The sequence below is a fragment of the Pan troglodytes genome, chromosome X (assembly GCF_028858775.2).
Source record: "Pan troglodytes isolate AG18354 chromosome X, NHGRI_mPanTro3-v2.0_pri, whole genome shotgun sequence".
NCBI lineage: Eukaryota > Metazoa > Chordata > Mammalia > Primates > Hominidae > Pan > Pan troglodytes.
The window spans coordinates 30,802,891-30,826,185 of record NC_072421.2 but is presented as its reverse complement, the minus strand read 5'-3'; the positions used below and the strand labels follow the sequence as shown (position 1 = coordinate 30,826,185).

Sequence of the window (23,295 nt, the reverse complement as noted above, 5' to 3'; positions counted from 1 at the left end):
CCACGAAGTGCCTTGGCTAGGAAATTAACACTTGACTGCTCTTGTCTGAACCTTCTCCCACCATTCTCACTTCTTTTTTTTTTAAATGAGTGTTTATGTAAAAAAAAAAACCTGTACATGTTAGAGTGTATCTCACCATCTTCTTTAAATAATCACTGTCCTTAGACTAAAAATCTGTGTGCAGGGGAAGGGTCTTCTTTAACTTAGTACAATCACTACTATCACAGAGCCTTACAAAGAGCAGATGCTCAATTTATGGTGAGAATAAATGAGCCACTGAACAAGTAATGTAATTTATTACTATTTATTTTATCTGCATTCTTGAAAAGGCTAAAAACAACCAGGTATGTATCTTTGGATTTTACACAAACAAAACTGAATGCAGAAAACAAAAACTTGACATGCTTTGCTTGCTCTTCCTCTATTTTAAGACTCCAATTATGTTGTGTGAGGTTCTTTCACACATTTCTGAGAAAATCTCTATTCTAAAGCTATGCTTTCTTCTTCTTCAACCCAAAAAAGATTCAAGGATTTGAAAAATATAGAATATCAAAACTCTTATGCTTAAAGCTGGCAGCACCAATAAATGTGTGATCCATGTCGCTCATAGACATAGATCCCAACTCTAAATAAACATTCTATTAAAAGAAAAACACTTGAAAGATACTATGTTTAACAGGAACACAAAGGAGATATATATGATGATCTCTCTAGCCATATCTTGGCTGCTCACTACTTCAAAAGGTTGGCATCTTGCCACAAAAACAAAGTGAACAATCTGCCTGAGTTCTCACATGGGGTGGGAGGACCTGCCGAATGGGGCTCTAGAACGCGCTCTAAAGGTCGTGGCAGTAGTGCGACGCCTGGCTCTAACAGTGGATCGGACTTGGGCTCTCTCTTCCTCATCTCTCAAAGCCTCTTCATAATGGGATGGGAAGTCACGGGGAGTGGCACCATTCATCTTGGCCAAAAACTCGAGGACTTTCATCTTGGTGGTTTCAGCATAGGCTCTCGGACCCCATAGGAATTGATAGCGTGGGGGATCACTGTTGGGCACCTGCTCGTACTTCAGATATTTTTCCTGCACCAGATCTTGGGTGATGAACTTACGGGGTTCCCCATAGATTAAGTGCTCCTCTCCATCATAGGCTCCCAACACATTCATGAATTTCCAGATCTCTTCCTCGGTGGCAGAGTTGCCCTTTAAGAAGATCACACCCAGGAGAGGCATCAGAAGCCCATTCCTGGGAAAGTCCCAATCATTGCTCAGGTTTCCATCATTGGTGAGGTTTAGCTTACTGACGAGGGTGTAGGTGTGGCCACTAGGGTTGTCTTCCTTCAAATCAAGGCCAAAGACGAGCTCCAAGCGGCGAGAGGCTCCATTGAGGATCTCAATGAAGCGATCCTTGTACTTTTCATCAACAACCTTCAGCATATCTGCCTTCATAATGGGCTCTCTCATTTTATACTTACGTAGAATGAAGTGCATCAGCATTCCTGCCTCCCAGGCTACAGGATCTTTGACTGAGCTCTCAGTGGATGTTGTGGCCTGGGAGAAACTTGCATTTTCCTCACCTTGGCATTTGGCACCTTCGTCAGATTTGGTACATGACACAGCTGCAGCAGCAGTGGTGGTGGGTGGAGCTCCCTGAGGCTTCTGGGGAATGCCAGCAGCAGGGGAGCTTGTGGGAGTATCCCCTAAAACAGGAGAGGAGGAGGGGCACTCCTCTTTCTCTGCTGCAGTGGCATGAGCAACCTTGAGATCCTGGGTTTCCTCTCGCGCCTTGCGGCGTTTCTCACGAGCTCGGAGCTTACTCTTCTGACCCCGAGGCATGATGGCTGTGGTCAGGCAAAACAGGCAGGAAAGTGAGCAGAAAGGCAGGAGATGTGGCACCTGAAGGAGAGAGAATGAGATCCTGTGAGTACTTGCAGCAGGGAGGTACCACCTTGGCTTTTAGAGAGCCACTTCTGCTGGTTTTCTTGAGGGCATTGCTCTAGGAACCCACTGGGTTCTTGTTGCCAACCCTGCCTGGGGCTGACTGGGTGACAGCAGAGGTTGGCAGTGTAGACTCCCTCTGTGTTCAAGGGCCCTCTCAATTCATATACAGGATCTTCGTATCTACTCTTGGAAGGGTCTGGGACCTCCTTCCTGTGCTGCTCTGAAGCTGACACTTCAAAGCTCCCTGGAATCCAGCAAAGAAAAATGAGGCACTGCTTCAACCTACCATCCTTACCGGGGGCTGGGCGGGATGGCAGTGCTGACAGTTCTATGGAACTCTCTCTGTCCTGGGCTAGTTGGACCTCAATCTTAATTCAGAGTCCTCATCTATATCTAAGTTCTGGGAACCTGTCTTCTGCTAACTGGTGCTGCATCTTCAGACCAAAGCTGTCACCTCCCTTAGACCTGATGCAAAGAAATAAAGTCTCAGCCTGGCAACCCTTGGCCAAGGCCTTTCAGAGCTAAGTGCAGAGACAGGGCTAGCATCGTTGTTTTTCCTCTATTTGGGGTGGGGGTTGTGGGCTTGGGGGAATGGTGCCTTCAGTCCACACTCACACTTCGACTCCCAGAAGGGCCTAGGGCTCTGTTCTCTCTACACCTGAGGACATTTACTCATAGTAAGGCCTACATCTGCCTGAGACCCAATGGAGGAAATGAGGGTGGCTGTATCTGGTCACAATGCCCATATTCTCCAGAGGCTGAAAGCTGTGGCTGGCAGGTTGAAGCCCTGTGATGTGTAGCCCCACTCATGGTCCTCACTCAAGGTCTCCAGTTTGACTCCTGGGAGGGCCTAAAATGCCTCCCACCCCTCCTGCTAACCCATCTGACTAAGACCTTCATTTCCCTGTTACTCCTGAAGAGGAATTTAGGGGCACTTCTGACATTTATGCTCGGGGCTTCCTAGCGCTGACATACAGAGGGACTCTGAGGGATCCCCACTGATGAGGTGGGAGTTCCCTCAAGTCCTCTCTATGAGGCCTGGCATAACCTGGAAATCCTCTCTCTACTGACCTGAGGCCCCTTACATCAGATTAAGATTCTCATTGCCTCATAGTCCCAAGATGAAAGAAAGCCTGAATCACATCCAGTCACCACGTCCTCTATGGGGCTCCACTGTTCTGGGGTCGTTGTTCTCTTTAGTCTTCACTCAAGCAGAGTCTGAGCTCCTCTCTAATCCCACTTGATTCTTCCAGGCTCATACAAAAGCCTTCACCTCTCTGAGTACCCAGGGCTAGTCTTGAGGGGATGACACATCTGGGTACTTCTGCCTGGGGTTTCCCAGAGCTGAGAGGGGGTGGAACTTGGTGAAGCCCCACTCTCTAGGTAAATGCTCATCTCATTCCTCCCTCAGTGTCTTCTCTGTCTTGATCTAACGCCTATCCAGTCATACAAAGCACCCCCCGACAACTCCCTGAGGAAGAAGTGAAACTTTTCCCATCTGGCTACAATTGTCCATCATCTCCCAAGGATGAAAATCAGGAAGGAATTCCGTGTTTCTTTCACTGTTATGGGATGAGTGGTTCCCCCAGTTCTCAGGGTCTTCTTTTTGACTCCTGGAATTACCTAGGAATCCTCTAGCTGCTAACATAAGGCTGCCCCCTTTGATGAAGTTCCCCACTTCCCTGAGATGCTCTAGGAAGAAGTGAGTGAGACTCATCATGTCACCATACCTGGATCTCCCAGGTCTCAGTAGGGATAGGGCTCTATCTGTGTTACCTCTTTCTTGGAGGGGGTCCCCTCATACTCCCTCAGTATCACCATCTTTTAGGAACTGGGCCTCCTCCCTGTACTAAACAAGGGCTTTCATGTTAAACCAAAGCCATTACGTACCTGAAACAGTACCTGAAGGAAATGAGGGGCATCTCAACTTGAGAGTTCTAACCCTGGCTTCTAAGGAATGAACGCCAAGGTAAGACTGTGTTCCTGCCTGTTCTGGACTAGATGGTTACCTCATTCCTCATAAAGAAATTGTACCTTGACACCTGTCTTGGCGTATGACTCCTATCTCTCTACTGAACTGGGGCAGTGAGGCCTTAAACCAAGGCCCTCCTCTCTCTTAAGACCATGAAGGCAGAAGCCAGGGAGTACTTGAGCCTGCCAGCTCTGGCCTGGGACTCCCAGGGACAGCGTCAGGCGCAGTTGTCTCCCTCGTGTATAGAGTAGCCGCCATTTCCTCACTCAGTGTCTCCACTTCCACTCAGCACTCTTTCTGGGACTCCACCCATCAACTGCTCCTAACACCATGCCCCGTAGACAAAAGTTCTCATATTCCTTGGACCTAAGTTCACAGTCATAGTGGGCCACATCCCACCAAGGCTGACTGGGGCCTGCGTGTGCCGACAGCAGGAGCGGGACTTTTTTTTTTTTTTTTTTTTTTTTTCTTGAGACTGAGTCTCGCTCTGTCGCCCAGGCTGGAGTGCAGTGGTGCAATCTCGGCTCACTGTAAGCTCCGCTTCCCGGGTTCGCGCCATTCTCCTGCCTCAGCCTCCTGAGTAGCTGGGACTACAGCAGCCCACCACCACGCCTGGCTAATTTTTTCTATTTTTAGTAGAGACGGGGTTTCACCGTGTTAGCCAGGATGGTCTTGATATCCTGACCTCGTGATCCGCCCGCCTCGGCCTCCCAAAGTTCTGGGATTACGGGTAGTAGGGTTTAGGACTCCTCCCTCTATTGACCTGAGTCTATAAGCCTTAGGCCAAAGCCTTCGTCTCCCTGAGTGGCTGAAGAGACAGTCAGGGTGCTACCCATCCGGTTACCTGAGGCCTCCCAGGACCAAATGCAGAAGCGGGACTTAGAGGGGACCTCTTTGTTACGGGTGGGGGTGGTCTCTTCAATTTACACTCAGGGTCCTCACCTTGACTCCCGACCAGTCCTGAGAATTCACCCTCGGCTGACCAGACGCTGCACCCCACCCCTTAAGCTCGCTCGGGTCCTCGCCTTCAAAAAGGAAATGAGGATGAGCCACATCCGGCAGCCCAGGGCCTCTGAGGGCTGACGGCAGAGGCAGGACGCTACGGGACGTCACTGTTCTAGTGTCGCTGGTCCCTACGTCCCCACTAGGGTTCCTCACCTTAGTATCTAGCAGCCTGGGACGACTTCCGCCTGCTGACCCAAATCCGCCAGGCAGACACTGCGCCCTTACGCTCGCTGGGGTCCTCGCCTTCAAAGCGGAAGTCAGGATGAGCCACATCCGGCAGCCCGTGGCCTCCGGGCTGACGGCCGGGGTGGTACGCTTCTGGACGTAACTGTTCTAGCGTCGCTGGTCCCTACGTCCCCACTAGGGGTCCTCACCTTAGTATCTAGCAGTCTGGGACGACTCCGCCTGCTGACCCAAATCCGCCAGCCTCCAAACAATAGCCCCACCTCTCTCAGCCCCCAAGGTGGAAATCTGAGCGTGCCACACAGGCCACCCCTGCCTGGGCCTCACAGGCCTGACAGCAGCGGCAGGGCTCTGTGAAAGTCCCGTTTTGGGCAGAGGCCTTCTCATCAGCTCTCAGAGTCCTCACCGTGACTCTGGTTTCCTATCCAGGCAGAACTGAAGCTACTCCCTTCAGGCCCCACGCTCCCCATCCTCCATGAGACCTTCCAGGCGGAAATGAGAGGCACCTTAGGTAGATAGCTCTGTCTGATGCCTCAAAACAGGGGGTGAATTCTGTGGGGACTCATCTGCTGGTGGAGTCCCCTCTTAACACTTAAAAGCCCTACATTGATTCTTCTTAGGGTCTCGGCCTCTTCGCTCTGTAAAACTGAGGCTGCCCCAATTAGACGGAACCAGTCATCTCCCTGAGACTTTCCAGGCAGAAATCAGCCTGCCATCTCCGCCAAGGCTTCCTAGGGCTGACAGCAGAGGGGACTTTGTGAGGCCATGTGGGTGCTAGCTACCCTTAGTCCACATTCAGGTCCTCACCTTGACAAGTGAGCAAACCTGTAACTTACCCTTTGTTTACCTGAACCTGCTCCTCTCACATCAAGGTCCTGTTTTCTGAGAATTTCGAGTTGTACTCCTGGATGATCTTCATATGATCACAGTCCTTTTGCAACCTGCAAAAACAGATAATAAGGAAAGGACTCCATAGAACCCCACAGTTTTGGCTGGGTCCTTCCATCAGTCTTCATTTATGCTCCTCGCCTTTACATGTAGCAGAACCTGGGACTCCTCTATCTACTGAACTGAGGTCACTCTCCTGAGGGTCTGGATGAACCCTTACATTTTGGAGTGGTTTTCTCTCCACCATTCATTCATGAGGGTTCTCATGTTGGCTTCTGTCTCTTGATCAAACTCTTCCAGGGAAATGTCACATCCCTGCAAAAATTTGACCAGTTTCCTCTTTGCAAACCTTGCAGAGAAGAGGTCCCTGTCCCAGAAGTGATGTGATGTTGGGAAACTGAAACGGAAGGTGGAGAGCCTAGGACAGATGTTGTGCTCTCAGGGAAAAAAACATGCTGATCTATTCCTTCACTTCACCAACCAAAGGGTAGTTCTAAAAGTTTTACTTTCTACAGAAAAGGGTGGAGCCAGATGATTTTTGTAATCTTTTGATCTTTTGAAGCTATCCAATTTTGCTTCTGTCGGTGATCATATTGTCACCGAGTATTATTTCTTTTTCTCTTTAATTCACATCTGTCAATTATTTTGGTATTCTTCTTGCTCTGGTTATGTATTCCAATCCAGTGTTTGGGGTACAGAGACCTCTTCTTTCTTACCTGAGACACACTTTGCGGTTGTAGAAGAAAATGAATTAAGCAATTCACAGTAAGCTTCAGTTTGGGAGGAGTGGAACAGTGTGGGCTCTAGAGGAATTCAGACCAGCAGTCTAGTTCCAGCCCTATCACTTACTAGCTGTGTGAACTTGGGCACATTACCAAACTCTATGAGCCTCAGGCTCTACATCTGTGAAATGAGCTTGATAAGCCTTGTCTTGTAGGACTGGTGGAATGTGGTGAAAGTGTGCAAAGCCCTGGTGTGCATTGAGACTTTAAACAATACTTGTTATTATTATGATTATTTCAACTACAGAAGAAATCATCCACCCTGCTGATTTTCTCTAAGTCCAAGAGATAACAAAGAATATACAGCATTCTAAGACATGGAACAACAAAATCAGCCCAAAACGCAGCTTACAAAGAAACTCCAAATAACTTTTCCATATTAAATCATATTTTGAGTGTGGAGTTGTCTTTCTCAGCTGAAAGCAACTCAAACCTTCTAGGCTTTGGTTCAAGGACCAACTCTGGCCTTTCATCCAAACCAGTCTTATTTTCATTCATTTTACCACCATCAAAAATCTAGATCTCCCTTAGAATTTGCAAAAACACATGAAAGGAAAAAAAATTCCTTTTAATGGAATGGGTTCTGGCTCCCCAGCTGATAGCAGAGTATTAGCCCAGTGGCTTATGAGTTTCCAGTCTTAAAGGAGTATCACCTTTATTTCTCAGAAACACCCTGGGGACTACGCTCATAAAACACCTAGTTTGTGTACTGGATTCACTTCACTTGCACTGGGACAAGAGCACCGGCCACTTTCAATCCCTGCTCCAGGCAAAGATCCCCTCTGGTTTTTCCACAATCCCAAAGTAACTGTTAAAGGCAATTTTTCATTCCAGTCTCCATCTCTCAAGTGTGAGATCCACCATCTGAGTGTGTGACCCCTGCTCAGTGCGCCCCATCTAGGCACTATGCCAGGACATAAAATTACCTCCTATTGCAGTATGTTCAGTTTCCCGAAGTCTCAGTTACCTTGCTTAGGACATTTACACTAGATTCCACTGCTGGAAATACCCCCACCTTCTTTTTTATCCCCTCTTTTCACCTGTCTTTAGGTCTTAGGGAGTATCTCATTACCTTCGTTATATGATAGCTGCTGTTGGGTTCTAAAATTCTATGGGCGGGGATTGGGGTTTTTTTGTTCTTTGTTTGTTTTTTGTTTTCTTAGCTTATCCGGTACTAGCCAGGAGCCCTCCAAAGTACAGCTGCTCAATTAATATTTGGACAATTAAAGTGTAAGTGACCAGGAAGTCAAATGTATTGCTATTTAATTTCCCCCACATTCCTGAAAAAGCTAAGCCGATCCGGGTACATATACTTCAGTTTTACAAAGAAAGACTAAAAAGAATAAAACAAAGCAAGAATTGACCACATTTTACTTTTTTTTTCTCTACTTCCTGGTCCCACCAAGTTTATTGCAAGGTAATTTCCTTTTCACAAATTCCATATTCCAATGCCATATTATCTTGTTCTAGATCACAGAAAAAGACTTAAAAGATTTTTAAATTGTTTTACATAATGCAAAAATTCTCACTCTCCAACCTGATATATTTTAATAAATGAGTGATTCATGCCATTCATAAACTTAGATTCTGAAACGAAATAAATCTACAATTTAAAAAAAGAACACTGAAAAACAGGAAAAAGAAAAGATAAATCATTTTACATACAAATATGTTATACATGGTGTTCCCACCAACTCCCCTTTGGCCCTCCATTAATTAGAAGGTTAAGTGTTTTCTTAATCAAAAGTAAAGAATATACCTCAGTCTTCACAAGGAGTGGGAGACACTGCTGGACACCACACTGAAACATGCCAGGCCCAGTTGCAACACTGTCTCTGGCTCTCTCTCCCTCATCTCTTAAAGTCTTCTCTTAATGGAGGGAAGACAATGGAGACACTGTCATTGACCTTGGCCCAGGCCTCCACATTCTTGAATAATCTAAGCAAACCAGGTATGTAACTTTTAAATTTATGAGCAAAAAAAGACCGAACTGAGTAAGACAAACCACGAATAAAGCAACTTTTACTTTTCTTCCCTTTCTATCTTCAGATTCTACCTATTTTACTGCGGAGTTATTTTAAATTTCTAAGGATAAACTTACTCCCATGCCATGTTATTTTGCTCTGTATTACAAAAATTATTTCAGGATTTTCTATTTGTATTTCAAAAACAAAATTATTATCACTAAACCAACCTGATAAACAGCAATAAATGTGTGATGCATGCCATTTCTAAACTTATATTCTGAATCTAAATAAACTTTCTATTTTAAGAAACATCATGGAAAATACAACAAAGAGATAAATCAATGAGTTATTCATGCATCACAGGAACAGAGAAAGCAGCAGGTCTTTCAACCACAAAGTGAACAATTTGCCTTAGATCTCACATGGGGTGGGAAGAGCTACTGGATGTGGCCCTGGAATACGCACTAGTCATGGCTATAGTGCCACGCCTGGCTGCAACTCTGGGCCAGGCTCCAGCTCTCTCTTCTTCATCTCTCAAAGCCTCTTCATAAAGGAGTGGGAAGTTATTGGGGGTGGTGTCATTCACCTTGGCCAAAAACTCCAGGACTTTCATCTTGCTGGTTTCTGCATGAGCTCTTGGACCCCACAGGAATTGATAGCGTGGGGGATCACTGTTGGGCACCTGCTGGTATTCCAGATATTTTTCCTGCACCAGATCTTGGGTGATGAGCTTTCGGGGTTCCCCAAAGATAAGGTGCCTCTTTCCATCATAGATCCCCAGCATATTCAGGAATTCCCAGATTTCCTCTTCACGGGCACAGTTGCCATTTAAGAAGATCACACTCAGTAGAGGCATCAGAAGCCCATTCCTCGGAAGGGTCCAGGCACTGCTCTGGTTTCCATCGTTGGGGCCTAGCATGCTGACGAGGATGTAGGAGTGAGTGGTGGGGTTGACCTCCTTCAAGGCAAGGCCAAAGACCAGCTCCGTGCGCTGAGAGACTTTCCTGAAGATCTCAGGGAAGTGCTCCTTGTACTTTTTGCTGATGATCTTCAGCATTTCTGCCTTTGTAGTGGGCTCTTTCATTTTATACTTGTACAGCAGGAACTGCACTAACATCTTCGTCTTCCTGGTTAGAGAATCTTTGAGTGATCTCTCAGTGGATGTTGAGGCCTGGGAGGAACTTGCATTTTCCTCATCTTGGCTCTTGTCGCCTTCATCAGATCCAGTGCATGACATAGCTGCAGCAGCAGAGGTGGTGGGTGGCTCTCTCTGAGGCTCCTGGGGAATGCCAAAAGCAAGGGAGCTGGAGGCAGTATCCCTCAAAACAGATGAGGAAGAGGAAGGAGACTCTTCTTTCTCTGCTGCAGTAGGCTGACCAACCTTGAGATCCTGGGTCTGACCACGGGTCCGCTGGCGTTTCTCACGGGCACGGAGCTTACTCTTCTGACCCCGAGGCATGATGGCTGTGGTTAGGCACAGCAGGCAGGAGTGTAGGCAGAAGGGCAGGTGATGTGGTTCCTGGAGAAGAGCAAATGAAATCCTGAGAACACCTTCAGCAGGCAGATACTACCTTGGCTTTTCAGAAGCCGCCTCTGCAGGATTCCTTGAGAACACTGCTCTAAGTATTCACTGGGCTATTGTTCTTAGTCATTCTGTCCCCTGAGAAGCCAGCTGAGGAAGTTACAATGTGCCTTAGGCTGCAGCTTGCCAACCCTGCCTGGGGCTGACTGGGTGACAACAAGGCTCGCAGTGGGGCTTTCTGTGTTCTGGCTTGGAGAGGATCCACTCTGATTACCTTTAGAATTATCATGTCAGCTCTTGGCAGGGCCTGAGCCTCCCTCTATTGGTGTTGTGAAATTGACTCTTTAGTTTTCTGGGACCCAGATGAGGGAAGTCTAGGGGCCCCTCAACCCACCACCCCTGCCTAGAAGCATTTAGTGCTCTCTCTCTGTCCTGGGCTCTTTAGGTCCCAAGTTTGCACTCAGGATCCTCATCTGGACTCCATGCAGGATTGTGGACTGTCTCTTCTGCTGACTGATAACTGCAACTTCAGACCAAGAATTTCATCTTTTCTAGCTCTGATATAAAATGTGATGGGCATCTATGAAAGAAAATAATTGATAATCTGGACTTCGCTAAATTAAAACTTCTGCTCTGCTAAAGATACCACAAAGAGAATAAGATAACTCCCAGGTTGGGAAAAAATTATTTTCAAAAGACATATCTGATAAGGGACTGTTAACCAAAACATACAAAAATGTCTTAAAACTGAACAATAAGAACTGACCAACCCTATTAAAAATGGACAAAAGATCTAAACAGGCACCTCAACAAATAATATATACGGAAGGCAAATATGTACATGAAATGATGGTCAACATCACATATCATTAGAGACTTGCAAATTAAAACAATAATGTGATACCACTACATACCTATAAGAATGGTCAAAATCAAAAACCCTGATAACCCCAAATACTGATGAGGATGTGGAGCAACAGGAGCACACTGTCATTGCTGGTGGACATGAAAAATGATACAGCCACTTTTGAAGACAGTTTGTAAGTTTCTTGCAAAGCTATGCATACTTTCATCATATGATCTAGCAAGTGCGCTCCTTGTTATTTAGCCAGATGAGTTGAAAACGGTATGTCCACAAAAAAAACCTGCACACAAATGTTTATAGTAGCTTTATTCATAATTGCCCAAACTGGGAAGCAACCAATATGTCCTTCAGAAGGAGAGTGGATAAATTAACAGAATAAAATATTATTCAGCACTAAAAGGGAATGAACTATCAAGCCACAAAGAGACATGGATGAAACTTAGATACATATTACAAAGTGAAAGAAGCCAATTTGAAAAGTCTATACATTGCATAATTCCATCTATATGACATTCTGGAAAAGGCAAAAGTATGGAAACAGTACAAAGTTCAGTGGTTTCCAAGGGTTGGGGAGAGTGAGAGATAAATAGATCAGGCACAGAGAACTTTTAAAGCAGTAAAACAATTCTGGATGATTCTATGGTGGTAAACATATGTCATTATACATTTTTAAATATTAAAACTACAGAATGTGCAGCATCAGGAATGAATCCTAAACTACGGACATTGGGTGATAATGATGTGTCCATGTATTCTCAATTGTAACAAATGTATCACCCTGGCTTGGGAGGTTGATATGAAGGAGGCTGTGTCTGTGGGAGGACAGGATGCCTGTGAGACTCTGCTTTCTGCTCAGTTTTGCTGTGAACGTAAAACTATTCTAAAAAAGAAGGTCAATTATTAAAAAAAAAAAGTGATGGTGAGTCCTCAGCCTTACATGTTGCCCTGGCAATTTAAGAGTTATGCAGGGGGGTGGACTCTGTTGCCCTCTCTATTCAGAGGTGAGCAGTCCCCTCAGTTCTCACTCGGTTTCCTTGATTTGGCTCCTAGCAGATCCTAGGGCTCCCCTCTTTTTTGACCTGAAGACCTCTCCATTTAAAAGGCCTGCACCTCCCTGAGATCTGATAGGAGGAAGAGGGTGGCCTTATCTGGCCACAGCTGACCATGGTCTCCCAAGAGTGGCAGCTGTGGTAGACAGGTTGAGGTCTTATGGTGGATTGTCCTACTCAGGTCCTAACTCAGGATCCTAAATCTCACTCACAGGAAGGCTTAATATTCCTCCCTTTGCTGAGCTGGGATTGCCCACCTCAGAACAAGACCTTCACTTCTCTGTTACTACTGAGGATATGAGGGTGCCTCTGTCTGACATTCATGCCTAAATCTCTCAGAGGTGACAATAGGGAGGATTCTGTGGGATCCCCACTGATAGGGGTTTGGTGGTTCCTGCACTCTTCAGGGTACTCACTTTACTCCTGGCACACGTTAGGAATCCTTCCTCTATGGACCTGAGTCAGCCAGCCTCAGATCATGGTCTTTACCTTCTTAAGACCTCCGGAGTAGAAATCAGGTTCAGCCACATCCTGTTAAGGCTATTTGGGTGAGTGCTTCCCTCATTCTTCATTCAGGGTCCTCAACTTGGTATGTGTCAGAGAATGGGACTCCTCCCTCTACTGACTTGAGATGCAGGAACTCACAAGTCCCTGAGAACCTTGAAGAATAAGTGAGGAGATGCTCAGGCTAAGAACTCTGTCTGGCATGTTGTTCTGCTGAGTCCTCCTATATGAAGGTCTTTATCTTGGCTCTTGTCCCTTAGTTAATGACTTCCTGGGAAATGCCGCATCCCTAAAAATTCTTGATCAGTTTCCCTATAATAAATCTTGCAGACAATGCATCCCTGTCCCAGGAGTGATATAAGATAGGGAAGCTGTAACACAAGGCAGAAGCCCGAGGATAGAAGTCATACTGTCAGAGAAAAAAAAAAAAAAAAAAAATTGATCTATTTCTTCTCTTTACCACCCTCTTATGTATTTCTCTTGGAAAAGATTTAACTTCCTATAAAAAGGGGGACAGTCCAGAATGACAGAATGTGACCCCATGATCTTTTGAGTTTATCTGACTTTGCATATGTAATCTTATTGTCACCAAATATTATCTTTCTCTCCTTAATTCACACCTCTCGACCATTTTGGTAATTTCCTTGCTCTGGTTCTGTATTTCAGTCCAGCAGATTGGGTACAGAATCTTTTCATCACTTGATATACGTTTGGGAGTAGTGAGAAGAAAAGTGAATAAGGGGACACAGTCAGTCTCAGGTTGGGAGGCATGGAACAGAGTGTGCTTTACACTAATTCAGACTGGGGGTCTTGTCCCAGTCCTGTCACTTACCAGCCATGTGAAATTGGACATATTAATAGACTGTGGGCTTCAGGCTTTTTATCTGTGAGGTGGGTTTGATAAGCTCTGTTTTGTAGGACTGGTAAAATGTATACAATGTATGTAAAGTGCTAGAGATGTATTGAGACATATAATAGTGCCAGTTCTTATTATGATTAATTTGTACCCTGACATTGCAATCTACTACACTGGGACTTATTTTTCAGTGCAGGAGATGTCAGAGATTATACCATATTCTAGGACAAAGAAAGCCCTATCAGACAAAGTGCTACCTAGAAAGGAAAACTAAATAATATTTCCTCATTACTTGATAGATCATTCAATATTAGTATGAGGTAGGCTTCCTCAGTAGATGCAACACAGATTCTAAAATGAGTTTCAAGGACCAAAAACTTCCCTCTCTCTCAGCTATCCTTCCATCTAAACCACTTTTATTTTGATTCATTTAACCACCTCTCAAAATCTAGACCTTGCCTAGAGTTTGCCAAATCACAAATGAGGTAACCTAATTGAATGCGCTTTTAATGGAACAGGCTCTGGATCCCCCAGCCCAGGGCAAAGAGTACCAGCACAGTGGCTTCTGGGACTCCCCCGTCCCTTGAGGGTATTACCCTTATTTCTCAGAAACTGGCTGGAGATGATGTGCACAAAACACCTAGTGTGTGCTGTGTTTATTTGTACTGGGACAAGAGCACAGGACACATTCCTACCCCAGATTCTCCCTGATTTATCCATGATCCCAAAGTAACTGTTAAGAACTGTTTCCTATTCCAAGCTTTGTCTCACACCTCTGAGAGGCAACTTCTTTTTTTTTTCTTTTTTTTTGAGACGGAGTCCCGCTCTTTAGCCCAGGCCGGACTGCAGTGGCACAATCTCGGCTCACTGCAAGCTCTGCCTCCCAGGTTCACGCCATTCTCCTGCCTCAGCCTCCCGAGTAGCTGGGACTACAGGCGCCCGCCACTGCGTGAGAGGCAACTTCTAAGAGTCTGGCCCCTGCTCGCCATTCCCACAGCCTCATCCAGCCCACCATGGAGCCTCACTTAGATTAACACCCATTGAGGGACCTGCACTTTCCTTAGGCCCAACACCGCCTTGATTAGATAATTCATACTTGACTGTTCTCATGTGGAACCACCTCCCTCCCTTCTTATCATGTATCCTTTTGGTCTTAGAGTGTATATCACCATTTTCCTTAGATGATAGCTGCTTCTCGACCTTATAATTTTAAGGTCAGTTGCTAGGTCTTCTTTTTCTTAGCCCTCCCAGTATTAGCATGGATCCTTCCAAGAGCAGATGCTCAGTTAACACTTGGAGAATGAGTGTGTCAGCATGAGGTCTAATTTATTATGATTTAATTCTACATTCTTAAGTAAGCCAGACATATATGGTTATTTATCTTTCATTTTCTTAAAACACAGAGTAAAAGCATTTAGGAAACCAAATATTGACCGTCTTACACTCTTTCTCTATTTCTTAATGCCATACATTTTACTGCTGACTTTTTTTTTTAACATTTTCAAGGAAATGCTTATTCTAATTCCAAGTTATCTTGCAACAGATCACTAAATAAGATCGAATTTTTCTCAATCTGTTTTACAAAACAGCAAAATTTTTACTCTTAAACAACAAATGTGACCAATATCAATCCTAAACTTAGATTACAATGTTAAATAAAAGGAACATTTGAAAAATATGCCCCAAAATACAGATAAAACTTCAAATTATCCATTTAGAACAGAAACAAAAGGTATTATACAGTGTGTTCCCTCCAGTAACACCCAGTCCTTCACTCCTTGGAACAGTGACTGCCCTCTTTAACCATAAAATGCAAAATTTGCTTCAACTTCACTAGGCGTGGGAAGAGCTGCTAGCCTTGGCCTTGGAACACTTTCTGCCCATGGCACTACTGCCATCATTGAGCATAGCTGCAGCTTGGACTCTTTCTTCCTCATCTCTCAAAGCCTCTTCATACCAGAACTGGAACGCACTGGGGACAGTTTGATTGACCTTGGCCCAAAACTCCAGGACCTTCATCTTGCTGGTTTCAGCATGGGCTCTTGGACCCCACAGGAATTCATAGCGTGCAGGATTACTGTTGGGCACTTGTCGGTACTCCAGGTATTTAAGCTTCACCAAATCTTGGGTGATGAGCTTTCTGGGCTCCCCAAATATGAAGTGTTTCTTCCCATCATATATTCTCATCTTATTCAGGAATTCCCAGATCTTCTCCTCAGTGGCACAGTTGCCCTTCATGAAGATCACGCCCAGGAGATTCAGCAGGAGACCTGTCTTGGGAAATCCCCTCCCACGAGTCACTGTCCCATTGTTGGGGAGATCCATTTTGCTGACAAGGACATAGGAGTCCTTGGTAGAATCAACTTTCTTTAAATCAACACCAAATACCACCTCCATGTTGAAAGAAGCTTTTTTAAGGATCTCAGGGAAGCGATTCTTATGGCTTTTTTGGACAATTTTTAGCATATCTGCTTTCATAATGGGCTTTTTCATCTTGTACATTTCCATCAGGAACTGCACCAACATATTTGTCTTCATGGTTAGAGGGTCTGTGCGAGACCGCACAGTGCAGGATAGACCCTGAGAGAAGCTTTGCTTTTTCTCAATTTTGCTGTTGGCTCCCTTGTATGACTTTTTGTAAGAAACAGCTACAGATGTAGTGGTGGATAGTGCTCTCTGAGGCTTCTTGAGAGCACTACGTGACCTACCAGCAGACTTTTTCTGGATAGTAGCCCCCAAAATAAGAGGGGATGAAAAGGATACTTTTTTCTTGTTAGTTGCAGTGATCTGAGCACCCTGGTGATCCTGGGTCTGACCCCGGGTCTGCTGGCGTTTCTTACGTGCATGGAGCTTACTCTTCCGACCCCGAGGCATGATGGCTGTAGTCAGGAACAGCAGGCAGGAGTGTCAGCAGAAGGGCAGGTGATACAGGCACCTGGAGGAGAGAGAGAAAGAGAGGGTATGAGTGCCTTCAGCAGAGAGGTACCACTTTGGATTTAAAAGAAGGTCGCCTCTGCAGTTTTCTGTGAGAGCACTGCTCTGGAAACCCAGAGGGCTTCTGTTCTGATCAGTTTGTCCTCTGAGAACCCTGTGAAAGTAATTAAAGTGTGCCTTAGGCCACAGCCTGCCAGCCCTGTTCTGTGTATACTGGGACTGAGAGCAGCCGTGGCATGTCTAGTCCTTGTGGATCTCCTTTTACTCTGGGGTAGGAGGTTTCTCTCAGTTCACACTCAGGACCATCATAAAAACTGTCAGGGCTGGGTCTTCTCCCCTGTGCTGCACTAAATTTGACACCTCCAGCAAATGTCCTCATCTCCTTGGGACCACCTAAGAGGAGGTGAAGGAATGTCTCAGCCTTACCACCCCTGACAGGAGGAACTGGGTGCTAACAGCATTGTGGAGTCCTACTCTTTCCTGGGCTTATTGGGGTCCTGACACCTCATTCATAGTCCTCATCTTGTCTCTAGATAGGACCTAGGACAGCTGCCTCTGCTGCTCTGATGCCCCTCACTTTAGATAAAGGCTCTCAGCAACCTAATGCCATTAAAAGAAGGTGAGTTCACATACACCTGACCTCCATGACCAGCCTCATCAGCGCTGCAAGTGGGGAGTGGGGGAATCTTTGTTGTCTCTTCTTTATGTGGGAGGAGTTGTATCACTAGTCTTCATTCAGGGTCCTCACTGTGACCCCTGTAAGGCTCTGGGTCTCCTCACTCTTCCCTCTGCAGAACTGGGGCATGTAATTAGTTCAACCTTTCTGGCACTCTCTAGGCAGTAAGGGGGGCTGACGTTATTCCAAGGCTTCCCGGAGCTGAGAGAAGAGGCACAATTTGTGGGACTCTACTTTTTAGAGAGAGTGTTCCCTTTAGTTTTCTCTCAGGTCTCTGACCTTGACTCTTAGTAGGATGTGGGACACTTCCCTCCATTAACCTAAGTCCTCCAGCCTCAGAACAAGACCCTAGACAGGGAAGTCAGGGACCCCTCACCTATGAATACCTTTGCCTGGAGGTTGCAAAATGAGTGCAAGGACATTGTTTGTGTTGACACCTCTATTGCAGAGAGATTGCTTCATTAGCACTCAGGGCCCTCACCTTGACTCCAGTTAGGACCCAAGTCTCCCTTCCACCTGCTGAACTGGGGCTACTTTCTTAGACCAAGGCCCTTCCCTCCCTGAGACTTTCCAGGTAGATATCTGTCAGACAGCTTTCAAGGTATTCCCAGGGAAGACTTCCGGGGCAGGATTTAGTGTGGCCCTCTTTGTTACAGGTTGGGGGATGGTGGTCCCTTTCATGCACATTCAGGGTCCTGACCTTGACTCCAGACAGTCCAAGGAATTCACCCTCTGCCGAAGAGATCCCGTGCCCCTCGCCTCCAGATCCTCCCCTTCAAAGCACTTCCAAGGAAGTGAGGAAGAGCCTTATCTGTTCACAGCTTCCTGGGGTCTGATGGCTGACAACAGGGGTGGAACTCTATGAGACTTCACTGTTTTGGAGTTGCTGGTCCCTAGATTCTCATTCAGGGTCTTCACCTTGGTATCTTGTCACAGCCTGAAATTTCTCCCTCTACTGACCTGAGTTCGCCAACCTCCAAACAAAATCCTCCTCTCCCTGAACACTTCCCTCCCTGGATAGGGAAGTCAGGGCCTCCGCTTATGACTACACTTGTCTGGAGCCTTCTAAACTGGCTAGCAGCAGTGAGACCTTGTCTGAAAAAAAATAAAAATAAACACAAAAGACAAGGACCACTGGTGCTAACCAGGAGGATGCTAACCAGTAGGGCTGCTGCTGCTTTCTGTTGACGCCCCTACTGCGAAAAGATCCCATCCTTTAGCACTCGGAGACTTCACCTTGGCTCCAGTTAGGGTCCAGGTCCCCGCCAACTGAATAACTGGGGCTGCTCCCTTAGTGAAAGACCCTCCCTCTGGGTGCCTTTCCAGACAGAACTCAACCAGGACCTCCCAGGGTCAACAACAAGGGTGAGACCTGTGGGTCCCCTTTTGTAATGGGCAGGGAGTTGTGAGGGTGAGCCACGTCCCGCTCTGGGTCTCCGAGGGCTGACAGCAGGGGGTGACACGCTGGGACCCCACTGTTCTGGAGTCAGGGGTCCCTAGGTCCTTATTCAGGGTTCTCACCTTGATACTAAGCGGAGCAGAGTAACACCTCTACTGAGCGAAGTCCGCCAACCTCCAAAATCCTCCCCTCCCATAGTCCCTAGAGGGGAAGTCTAGGCATGTTATCGGACCATGTCCTGGGGCTTCAAAGACCTGAAACAGGGTTAGGGCTTTTGGTGGGCCCTTCTTTTGGAGAGAGGTTCCCTGGTTAGCACCAGTGGGCCTCATATTTCTTTCTTTCTTTTTTTTTTTTTTGTGACAGGGGCTCTGTCTGTCTTCCAGGCTGGAGTGTAGCCGCGCAATCTTGACTTACCACAACCTCCACCTCCCAGTCAGCGAACTCCTGTGCTTAAGCGATGAGGCTGGTTTCGTCCTCCCAAAATGTTGGGATTACAAGCGTGAGCCAGAGCCCTGCCTTAAAATTAAAAAATAAAAAAAGTTTATATCTATTTATTTATTTATTTATTTTGAGATGGAGTCTCGCTCTGTCACCCAGGCGGGAGTGCAGTGGCGCGATCTTGGCTCACTGCAACCTCTGCCTCCCGGGTTCAAGCGATTCTCCTGCCTCCGCCTCCCGAAGAGCTGGGACTACACCTGCGCCCCACCACGCCCGGCTAATTTGAGACAGTGTTTCTCTCTGTCACCCAGGCTGGAGCGCAGTGGCGTGGCCTTGGCTCACTGCAGCCTTGACCCCTAGGGCTTAAGCGATCCTCCCACCTCAGCCTCCTGGGTAGCTGGGACTACAGGGGTGCTCCACTGCTGCCCCGCCATTTTTTTTTTTTTTTTTTTGTAGAGACAGGTTTTCGCCATGTTGCCCCGGCTGGTTTCGAACTCCTGGGGAAGGGGGGGCGGCCCAAACAGTTCACTCGCCTCGGCCTCCCAGTGTGCTGGGATTACAGGCCTGAGACGCCGCACCGGCTTGGTCTTCATCTTGACTCTAGTTAGGGCCAAGAGACCTCTGAAGAACTGAGGCTGCCCTGTTAGAGAAAGCCTTCCCCTCCCTGAGACCCGCCAGGCTGAAATGAGAGGCAAGCCAGTTTTATAGCTCCGCCTAGGGCTTTCCAGGGTTAAAAACATGGATTGTCCCTTCAGTCCCCGCTGAGGGTTCTTACCTTTACTCCGGATCAGTTCTAAGATTGACGCTAGGCCACGAACCTGACTGAAGCTATTGCACCCGTCAGGCCAACAGCCTCACTTTCAAAGCGGAAGTGAGGCTCAGCCACACCCCGCTCGGGGTCTCCAAGGGCTGACAGCAGCGGGTGGCACGCTGGGACCCCACTGTTCTGGAGTCAGGGGTCCCTAGGTCCTTATTCAGGGTTCTCACCTTGATACTAAGCGGAGCAGAGTAACACCTCTACTGAGCGAAGTCCGCCAACCTCCAAAATCCTCCCCTCCCATAGTCCCTAGAGGGGAAGTCTAGGCATGTTATCGGACCCTGTCCTGGGGCTTCGAAGACCTGAAACAGGGTTAGGGCTTTTGGTGGGCCCTTCTTTTGGAGAGAGGTTCCCTGGTTAGCACCAGTGGGCCTCATATTTCTTTCTTTCTTTTTTTTTTTTTGTGTGACAGGGGCTCTGTCTGTCTTCCAGGCTGGAGTGTAGCCGCGCAATCTTGACTTACCACAACCTCCACCTCCCAGTCAGCGAACTCCTGTGCTTAAGCGATGAGGCTGGTTTCGTCCTCCCAAAATGTTGGGATTACAAGCGTGAGCCAGAGCCCTGCCTTAAAATTTAAAAAAAAAAAAAGTTTATATCTATTTATTTATTTATTTATTTTGAGATGGAGTCTCGCTCTGTCACCCAGGCGGGAGTGCAGTGGCGCGATCTTGGCTCAGTGCAACCTCTGCCTCCCGGGTTCAAGCGATTCTCCTGTCTCCGCCTCCCGAATAGCTGGGACTACACCTGCACCCCACCACGCCCGGCTAATTTGAGACAGTGTCTCTCTCTGTCGCCCAGGCTGGAGCGCAGTGGCGTGGCCTTGGCTCACTGCAGCCTTGACCCCTAGGGCTTAAGCGATCCTCCCACCTCAGCCTCCTGGGTAGCTGGGACTACAGGGGCAGCTCACCTCCCAGTCCGCGAACTCCTGTGCTTAAGCGATGAGGCTGGCTTCGTCCGCCCAAAATGTTGGGATTACAAGTGTGAGCCACAGCCCTGCCTTAAAATAAAAAATAAAAAAAGTTTATATTTATTTATTTATTTATTTTGAGATGGACTCTCGCTCTGTCACCCAGGCGGGAGTGCAGTGGCGCGATCTTGGCTCACTGCAACCTCTGCCTCCCGGGTTCAAGCGATTCTCCTGCCTCCGCCTCCCAAATAGCTGGGACTACACGTGCGCCCCACCACGCCCGGCTAATTTGAGACAGTGTTTCTCTCTGTCACCCAGGCTGGAGCGCAGTGGCGTGGCCTTGGCTCACTGCAGCCTTGACCCCTAGGGCTTAAGCGATCCTCCCACCTCAGCCTCCTGGGTAGCTGGGACTACAGGGGTGCTCCACTGCTGCCCCGCCATTTTTTTTTTTTTTTTTTTTTTTTTTTTTGTAGAGACAGGTTTTCGCCATGTTGCCCCGGCTGGTTTCGAACTCCTGGGGGGGGGCCCCAAACAGTTCACTCGCCTCGGCCTCCCAGTGTGCTGGGATTACAGGCCTGAGACGCCGCACCGGCTTGGTCTTCATCTTGACTCTAGTTAGGGCCAAGAGACCTCTGAAGAACTGAGGCTGCCCTGTTAGAGAAAGCCTTCCCCTCCCTGAGACCCGCCAGGCTGAAATGAGAGGCAAGCCAGTTTTATAGCTCCGCCTAGGGCTTTCCAGGGTTAAAAACATGGATTGTCCCTTCAGTCCCCGCTGAGGGTTCTTACCTTTACTCCGGATCAGTTCTAAGATTGACGCTAGGCCACGAACCTGACTGAAGCTATTGCACCCGTCAGGCCAACAGCCTCACTTTCAAAGCGGAAGTGAGGCTCAGCCACACCCCGCTCGGGGTCTCCAAGGGCTGACAGCAGCGGGTGACACGCTGGGACCCCACTGTTCTGGAGTCAGGGGTCCCTAGGTCCTTATTCAGGGTTCTCACCTTGATACTAAGCGGAGCAGAGTAACACCTCTACTGAGCGAAGTCCGCCAACCTCCAAAATCCTCCCCTCCCATAGTCCCTAGAGGGGAAGTCTAGGCATGTTATCGGACCCTGTCCTGGGGCTTCGAAGACCTGAAACAGGGTTAGGGCTTTTGGTGGGCCCTTCTTTTGGAGAGAGGTTCCCTGGTTAGCACCAGTGGGCCTCATATTTCTTTCTTTCTTTCTTTCTTTTTTTTTTTTGTGACAGGGGCTCTGTCTGTCTTCCAGGCTGGAGTGTAGCCGCGCAATCTTGACTTACCACAACCTCCACCTCCCAGTCAGCGAACTCCTGTGCTTAAGCGATGAGGCTGGCTTCTTCCTCCCAAAATGTTGGGATTACAAGCGTGAGCCAGAGCCCTGCCTTAAAATTAAAAAAAAAAAAGTTTATATCTATTTATTTATTTATTTATTTATTTTGCGATGGACTCTCGCTCTGTCACCCAGGCGGGAGTGCAGTGGCGGGATCTTGGCTCACTGCAACCTCTGCCTCCCGGGTTCAAGCGATTCTCCTGCCTCCGCCTCCCGAATAGCTGGGACTACACGTGCGCCGCACCACGCCCGGCTAATTTGAGACAGTGTTTCTCTCTGTCACCCAGGCTGGAGCGCAGTGGCGTGACCTTGGCTCACTGCAGCCTTGACCCCTAGGGCTTAAGCGATCCTCCCACCTCAGCCTCCTGGGTAGCTGGGACTACAAGGGTGCTCCACTGCTGCCCGGCGTTTTTTTTTTTTGTTTTGTTTTGTTTTTTGTAGAGACAGGTTTTCGCCATGTTGCCCCGGCTGGTTTCGAACTCCTGGGGGTGCTCAAAGAGTTCACTCGCCTCGGCCTCCCAGTGTGCTGGGATTACTGGCCTGAGATGCCGCACCGGCTTGGTCTTCATCTTGACTCTAGTTAGGGCCAAGAGACCTCTGAAGAACTGAGGCTGCCCTGTTAGACAAAGCCTTCCCCTCCCTGAGATCCGCCAGGCTGAAATGAGAGGCAAGCCAGTTTTATAGCTCTGCCTAGGGCTTTCCAGGGTTAAAAATATGGATTGGGCTCCGAGAAGTCCCCTTATTTGTCGGTTTAGTTTTCGCTTTTTTACTCACTCAAGAACCTCACTTCGCTGCTGGCCAGTCCTGGGACTCCACATTCCATGCGATGAATCCTGCTCAGATCAAGGTCCTCCGAGATCTAGGCTGAAGTTTTGATGAGCCACATTAGGCCAGGGATGTTTGGGTCCTGTGAGGGCAGAGAGCGGAATCGGGTTTCTATGGGACATCACTGTTCTGGCTCCTCCTGTTCTTCATTCAAGGTCCTCCCTGATATCTGCCAGACCCTGGATCCTCCCTCTAGTTAACTGAGGTCACCTTAGGTCAAAACTCTCAGTTCACTGAGAACTCTGAAGGGTAAAAGAGAGGATGCTCAGTCTGACTGCACTGCCTGGGGCATTCTAGGCTGAGAAGAGGTTTGGGTAGATTGCCCCGTTATCTTTTGGTGTGGTTGTCTTTCCAGTATTTATTTATGGGTGTCCTCCTTATTTTCTCTTGCCTCTCTGAATAAAGTCTTCCTGGGAAATGC

At 47.5% G+C, this 23,295-nt stretch overlaps 3 protein-coding genes across 5 annotated transcripts; all 3 read right to left on the bottom strand.

Moving 5' to 3' along the window:
- Positions 1-285: 285 nt before the first annotated feature.
- MAGEB1 (MAGE family member B1) lies at positions 286-8,628 on the bottom strand. Of its 2 annotated transcripts, XM_009438891.5 has the most exons (3): positions 8,529-8,628; positions 5,936-6,040; positions 286-1,894 (listed from the first exon to the last, which is right to left on the bottom strand). In XM_009438891.5, exon 3 carries the CDS (start codon positions 1,832-1,834, stop codon positions 791-793), a length of 1,044 nt encoding a protein of 347 aa, XP_009437166.1. In that variant the 5' UTR covers positions 1,835-1,894; positions 5,936-6,040; positions 8,529-8,628; the 3' UTR covers positions 286-790. The 2 variants fall into 2 exon arrangements, with proteins under 2 accessions (XP_009437166.1, XP_528921.3); XM_528921.8 differs by lacking the exons at positions 5,936-6,040; positions 8,529-8,628 and adding an exon at positions 5,070-5,518.
- MAGEB4 (MAGE family member B4) lies at positions 8,138-10,419 on the bottom strand. Its single transcript, NM_001246602.1, is given in 1 exon segment — positions 8,138-10,419. A coding segment is annotated over 1 exon segment (1,041 nt). The 5' UTR covers positions 10,196-10,419; the 3' UTR covers positions 8,138-9,154.
- A 3,923-nt stretch (positions 10,420-14,342) lies between these two features.
- On the bottom strand, positions 14,343-23,015 carry MAGEB3 (MAGE family member B3). Of its 2 annotated transcripts, XM_054676295.2 has the most exons (6): positions 22,824-23,015; positions 22,000-22,101; positions 20,704-20,793; positions 20,260-20,361; positions 18,956-19,057; positions 14,835-16,467 (listed from the first exon to the last, which is right to left on the bottom strand). In XM_054676295.2, exon 6 carries the CDS (start codon positions 16,404-16,406, stop codon positions 15,366-15,368), a length of 1,041 nt encoding a protein of 346 aa, XP_054532270.1. In that variant the 5' UTR covers positions 16,407-16,467; positions 18,956-19,057; positions 20,260-20,361; positions 20,704-20,793; positions 22,000-22,101; positions 22,824-23,015; the 3' UTR covers positions 14,835-15,365. The 2 variants fall into 2 exon arrangements, with proteins under 2 accessions (XP_054532271.1, XP_054532270.1); XM_054676296.2 differs by lacking the exons at positions 22,000-22,101; positions 22,824-23,015 and adding an exon at positions 21,490-21,765 and having other exon boundaries at positions 14,343-16,467.
- Positions 23,016-23,295: the final 280 nt, after the last annotated feature.

What these genes read in the sequence shown, in the direction of transcription:
- MAGEB1 (XM_528921.8), bottom strand. Translation starts at nt 5,189, where the DNA reads ATGTGGCTCATCCTGACTTCCGCTTTGAAGGCGAGGACCCCAGCGAGC. An exon ending in CCAGGCTGCTAGATACTAAG is followed by an intron (nt 1,895 to 5,069) that starts GTGAGGAACCCT and finishes TCTCTCCTTCAG; the next exon opens with GTGCCACATCTCCTGCCTTT.
- MAGEB3 (XM_054676295.2), bottom strand. Translation starts at nt 16,406, where the DNA reads ATGCCTCGGGGTCGGAAGAGTAAGCTCCATGCACGTAAGAAACGCCAG.